The sequence below is a fragment of the Monocercomonoides exilis genome (genome assembly GCF_001643675.1).
Source record: "Monocercomonoides exilis strain PA203 chromosome Unknown scaffold58-502437, whole genome shotgun sequence".
In the NCBI taxonomy this organism is placed as follows: domain Eukaryota; phylum Preaxostyla; order Oxymonadida; family Polymastigidae; genus Monocercomonoides; species Monocercomonoides exilis.
Genome location: NW_027150603.1, coordinates 266,692 through 272,971, shown reverse-complemented (window position 1 = coordinate 272,971; position 6,280 = coordinate 266,692). Strand labels below are relative to the sequence as shown.

The following is a 6,280-nucleotide window of genomic DNA, read 5'->3' as shown; positions in this document are numbered from 1 at the left end:
ATTTTACAGAAAAACGAAACAAACTCGTGTTTTTATGAATGGAATCACTTCCGCAAAATGAAATATTATCATCGATAAATGATGTTCCATCAACTTTGAATGTTAATGGATTAACGCTTGCATTTAAATCGGCAGCCAAAACGAAAAATATTTCCCCCACATTTGCCGAGCATGATGGACCAAAAAAGCAGTTTGCCAACAAAAAGGGCTCATTTTCATCTGATTTTGAACAGTCCAAAAACAAAAAACCACCTCGACTTCCCTTCTCCGTACACTCGCACCGGTCCACTGTGCTTTCACTTAATTTCACTTTTTGATTGCTCTTCAAAAGAATACACAGAACGCCTCCATCTGTTCCTCCTGATGAAATGTGATCAATAGTACAATTTGTAATATCAGTCACAGAAAACAATTGAATCGGAGCTATTTGAAAGTTTAAATGTGTAATAATACACGAATCAATAATAACTGTTCCAGAATCGGAAAATAGAAGATTAAATTCCACAGTATTTGACGATTGAGCAACAAAAGAACAATTGCTTATTGTTAATAATCCATTCATAGTGCTCACAGAAAATAAGTTTGCGAACGAAGGAGAGAAGTTTTCTGGAATTGAAATGACAATCATGTCCAAAGTCAACTTACATGAGCTCGTAATTACAGAATTTGAAGATTCATTTTCAATCAAATTCTCAAACTTCAGTATTGCTTTCATATTTTCTGTTGAAGAATTTAAAGAAAAATCGGAAAGATCATATGAGTTAACAACCGCGGAGGATTGTGCAATTATTAGACCCTTCTCAGAAGCGTTGTTTTGAACCTTATCAAAACCACACAAGAATGTTCCACAAGGAAAATCTATTTTCCCACATCCCAAAATATCGAAGCCAGCCGAACCAATGAAAACCTTATCCGATGAGAATGTTACAAGGAACAATATGAGATCAATATAAATGCCACTAAACTTGTCTCTGTCAGTTCCTTTCATATCAACAATTGGCTGTTGGTTTTCGTCAAACAACACGAGCGCAAATGCAGAACGAGTGACAGTAATATTCAGTTCATCACAAAGCAAAAATATGTCGTTTCCACAAAAGGCTATGTTCTGATTCTCTTTTGGAAAAGAAACATTCTGTTTGATCTCCAAAGAAGAAGAGTCTCCCGTTAGCTCAATCATTATTCCTCCCCCCTTTCCTGATTCTGATGCAGAATGAGGAGCATAACAACCTCCAAATGATGTTGAGCCGTTAATCGCAAGTTTCTCCATATTGTTCCGAGATGCATAAATACCTCCTCCACAGTTTGATTTACCCAACACTTTACAATTTGTGAAACTGCAATTTTCAATCACAATCAAATTGGATTCTTCATTGTTTTCATTCAATCGAGCTTCGATGCACGCACCATTTCCCGAAGCTCTTTCAATACCAACAAACGAACAATCAATACAACTCAATCTGCACCCTTCTTTGCAATATATCAACGAATTTGTTTGAAAGGTTATTCTGTTTTCCACACAGAAAGCATCCAGCGTCAATGTTCCCCCAGAGCATCTCACAAAACAGAAATTAGCAGAATATTGTTCATTTGTCGACTTGCACGAGACTTCACATTTATGAAACACTAAGTTCGATTCAACACAGGAGATAAATGAAGATGCAGTTCCCAAGGCTTGAGGAAGAATAAACAAATAATTTTCGATGTTTGTTGAAATGCAAACAAGAATTTGCTCGCTTTCCATTGCTTCACCACAATTTTCGACAAATGCTTTTGTCTTTTCAGATAATGCACGAATATTCCACTCGAAATCAGTTAACGTTAAATGCTCATTCCACACATGCGAATCAAAAACACAGATTTCTCTCTTTGATCTAAGATACCTATTGATCGCTGCTTTCTGGATCGATAAACAGGGATAATCCAGAAAGCCACACAACCTGAAATCCGAGCCATCAATGATAGATACATATGCAGGTGAAGAAAAATTTCTCAAAAAAATAATTAGCGGAATAAAAATTGAATCGCTTGTCGAATTTCGTTCGACTCCGATCCATTCATCATATCCTTCTTCATTTTCCAAACATTTCATTTTTTCAGTTGTCACAATGAGCGATAAGTCGTAACCGTTTATAAACATGTTCTTTCCTTTTGTTGCATTACATTTCGAAAATTCCAATTTTGACAGATTTAAACCATCTCCATCATCGCACACATAAATGCTTAATCCTCCACCTCTTCCTTTATTCTGATCATGCTCATTTAAAGCAGAGCATAACATAAATTGTGTTACTGTTGTTCCATTCAAACAAAACATCCCGGAAGAAGCAATAGTGACAGACAATGCACCTCCGCATCCATCAAAGCATATGCAATTTTTAAAGCAACAAGCCCCAAGCTCCACTTTACAAGATTCCGCTATATTTCCGCTAAAAACAGTTCCATTGCCCCGAGTCCTTGAGATATGCAAAGCATTACAATTGAAAAAAGAAAAGAATGACGATTTTGCATTTGCAAGGTTGATTACACTTGAAGATGACAATTTTATTGATTCAATATTCACTTGATTCATTTGTGTGTTTCCTCCATTCAATAAGAACATTGAATTTGAAATAATCTCTTCAGGATCATAGCTTCCAATGTTACACTCAATCAGACTTAAAGCACCGTTTCCACTCAATTCAACAAACTCTGATGCACTTCCAATCAGAGGGTTCATATGCAACAGCTTCAGCATATTTAGTTCAAGTGATCCTGATGAAATTGCAAATACAGACATATTTCCACTCACGGAACGAATTGCTGTTCCACTTCTTGATTCACCTTTTATGCTTACTGATGATGAGCCAACATTAATCAGCTCCTCAAGAAAAGTACAATCTTGAGCGTATATTGTTTTGTTTGTGCTTATCGAAGTTCGAGTGATTGAATGCTTTAGGGTCTGACAAAGTGGTGCATTTCCACAAGAATGTGTGTCGATACCAGCATCAAACTGAGCTCTGATTTGATAGTCGAGTGGAATATCCTTAAGCCAATCATTGTGTATTTCGTACTCATCACAAGAATATGAAAGCCCTCTATTTTTGCAGCGTATGGCACGAGCCCCAACAGTAAGAGAATAGCAAGTTGAAAAATTAGTGTCGATCAACTCTGTCCATTGCTGGCTTGTTGATATATGAATATCTTGCCCGCTGAAAATTTTTGCACTGTTGTTTTGAAAAAAGCAAAATTGAAGTTGAACAACTGGTATATGTTCTGCTTTTAAATCGCCAAACACGATTCCAGAAGAAGCATAATTCGAATAACAATGTTGAAACATGCAATTTGAAAATATTAAAGATGAAGATATATGCCAAATTTGTGTAACTCCAGCATGGGAAGAAACATTTCCTTTTTCAAAAAGGCACGAAGTTAAAACATGATAGCCACTTTCCAATCCACTTGGATATATAAAGGCTTTTGATCCACTGGTGCAACTCGAAAAATTACATCGAAATACCGTAATTTCACTTATGTTTCTAAGAAACCATCCTGCTGCTTCGTCACTGCATGAACAGTTTTGAACCAAGCTTTCATCTGCAAAGAAAAACCCCGATGTGTCCATAGAACAAACAGCGCCTCCATGTTTTTCTGCTGAACAATCAAGAAACTTACAACGCAATATATTTGCAGAAGCACTTTCCGAAAAATAAAGAGCTCCACCATAAACATCATCCGAACAGAAAGTGAACGTGTCATCGTAAAATGAATTATTTCCAGATGAAAATATTGACTTGTTCTGATAGAAAGCATTACACAAGTTAAAAGAAGAGTTTGAACAATAGAAACCAGCACTTGGAGGTGAAATTACAACTCCTCCATACGGATTATCACAGAATTTCATTGTATTTGATATAAAACTGCAATACGATGAAATAGCAAAGTTACTAAATGAAAAATTAAATGAACGATGGAATGTGACATTGAAAAATTCTGTATGTGAAATTTCTGCGGAATAAAATGAATAAGTGGGAATAAAAGAATCAGTTGCTGCAAAGGAATGAAATGAAGAATCCATAACCGAGATTGATGGAGTTAAACCTTGCTCAAAAACGTTTTTTTCACAGAAAACAAGAGATGAAGAAACAAATAGCGAATTTGTAGTTATTATTGAAAAATTCTTCAAGAAAAGTTTTCCTCCTAAACATAAAAAAGGATTGCCATTAAATATCAATGCAACAGTGCAAAAACAAAGATTCACATTCGATGCTATATCGTAAGCTATTATAGATGATGCTTCTTCAGAAGAAAGAAAAAGTTTATTTAAATTAACTGTCGAATTAAAAGATAAAAATTTGCTTGTTACAAAAGGATATGAATGCTTTGCACAATTACAACTTTTGATACAATGATAATCATAAGAATGAAGTTTGATATTCGTCATTTCTGAGTAAAAATTTGAACATATTAAATTATTTGCATACACCATAAAGGAAGCAGATGAAGGAGTAATATTCATTTTTTCGGTGTCAAGATGACTTGAAAATTTGAAACTTTCTTTGCTTTCAAAACTGCAGCAACAAAACAACAAAAAACAAAAAACGATCATTCTACAAAATATCGATATAAATAATTATGGTTGTCTCGGAAAAAATCAACAACCAGTTTTTTGATATTATTTTATTTTAAAGTGCACAAAATTTTAAAACAAAATCTTTCTCAAAAAATATGTTATATATTGGATCATTGATCATTATTTATGTTTAACATCACTCCCGCGACAAAACACGAATTACCAAGTCCTCCTCCTGACACAATTTCTTCTATTTCATGGCATCCATCCAGCAGGTGCATATGTGCAACTTCATGGGCTTCAGAAGCTCGCATTTGGGATTTCTCAACTCAGATTGGACAACCAGTGACTCAAATCAAACATGACATGCCAATCTTTTCATCAGCATTTTTAAATCAGCAGTATGTAATTACTGTTGGTGCAGATAAAATCGTTAAAATGACAGATCTTTCCACAAAAACTCCAATGACAATTGGGCAGGTTTGCTTTTAACATAAAGTCTCACAAGTTGATTTTATTTTTATTTTTATTTGCTATATATATATTTTTTCAAGCATGAATTACCAATTCGTCGTGTATGTGCTGAACAATCTCAAAATGTTATTTTAACTGGATCCTGGGACAAAAATGTTTGCATTTGGAATCCTTCTACTCCATCTACTCCAACTGCGAAAATTCCTCTTCCAGATAGAGTTTATGCACTGGACTATCGCAATCCTTATTTTCTTGTAGGAACAGCGGATCGCCATGCACGAATGTTTGACGTTAGAAATATGTCAAAGCCTGTAAAAGACTTTGATTACAAAGAATCACCAATCACCTGCTGCAAGATGAATACACGAGCGGATGGATTTGTTGTTGGTTCTAATGAAGGGAAAGTGCACGTATTTAATTTCCCAAATTCAAAAATAAAGAAAAAGGAATGGACATTCAGAACTCAAAGAGTTGTTGATCAAAAACAGACACTTATTCATACAGTAAATGACATGTCATATCACCCCAACGGTGTCTTGACGACTGGAGGTCTGAACTTATTTTAAATTTACATAATATTTTATTTTCTTTTAAACAAAAAAAATTTTTTTTTGGATAAATTAATTTTTTGAATACGATCAATATACATTTCCTGTGCTTTGCATGAAATTTGGTAATCTCCAGGGAGCGATGGAACATATACCATTTGGAATGTTGATCTTGAAGTCCGCTGTGGATACTCTCAACATGATGTGAAGTATCCTCTTCCTGTCACTTCTCTGAATTTCTCGCCTGATGGACGTTTTCTGGCATTTGCAATAGGCTATGATTGGGAATTTGTATGACACTCATCTTTCAATAAATAATATATTCCATCCAATTCCTCTCTCACCATCGTTGAATTTCCTTTGACATATTCAAATTTTATTTTATTTTATTTTATTTTATTTTATTTTGTTTTGTTTTATTTATTTATCTTTATTATTATTTGTTTTTTTAGGGACCTCCAAATGCAACAGCTGCTCAGTTGGCACCTCATGTCTATCTTCACGAGCTGAAAGACTTCGATGTGGCAAAATGCAAATAGAACATCTAATTCTTCTCTTTGGATATCATTTCTTTTTTTAAATAATTTATTCAAAAACACTTCACTTATTGCAGACTTGTGGCTGGTTTAATCACTTCAGAATAATTTTATTTCTTTCGTTTGCTTTCTTTTTCCATTTTCACAGAACAGATAAAACATCCTTCTTTGCA

General features: G+C 34.5%; 1 protein-coding gene across 1 annotated transcript; it reads left to right on the top strand.

The window, feature by feature from the left end:
- The first annotated feature begins 4,713 nt into the window (after window positions 1–4,713).
- Window positions 4,714–6,276, top strand: MONOS_8776 (putative polyA+ RNA export). The gene is made up of 4 exons (XM_067879213.1): window positions 4,714–5,029; window positions 5,104–5,572; window positions 5,708–5,862; window positions 6,024–6,276. The coding sequence occupies exons 1-4, from the start codon at window positions 4,736–4,738 to the stop codon at window positions 6,108–6,110; spliced, it is 1,005 nt and encodes a 334-aa protein (XP_067719880.1). The 5' UTR covers window positions 4,714–4,735; the 3' UTR covers window positions 6,111–6,276.
- Window positions 6,277–6,280: the final 4 nt, after the last annotated feature.

Excerpts from the sequence above, each read along its gene's own strand:
- MONOS_8776 (XM_067879213.1), top strand. The coding sequence starts at position 4,736 with ATGTTTAACATCACTCCCGCGACAAAACACGAATTACCAAGTCCTCCT. Across the intron at positions 5,030-5,103 it reads CTCCAATGACAATTGGGCAG|CATGAATTACCAATTCGTCG; the intron begins GTTTGCTTTTAA and ends TATTTTTTCAAG. Across the intron at positions 5,573-5,707 it reads CGGTGTCTTGACGACTGGAG|GGAGCGATGGAACATATACC; the intron begins GTCTGAACTTAT and ends GGTAATCTCCAG.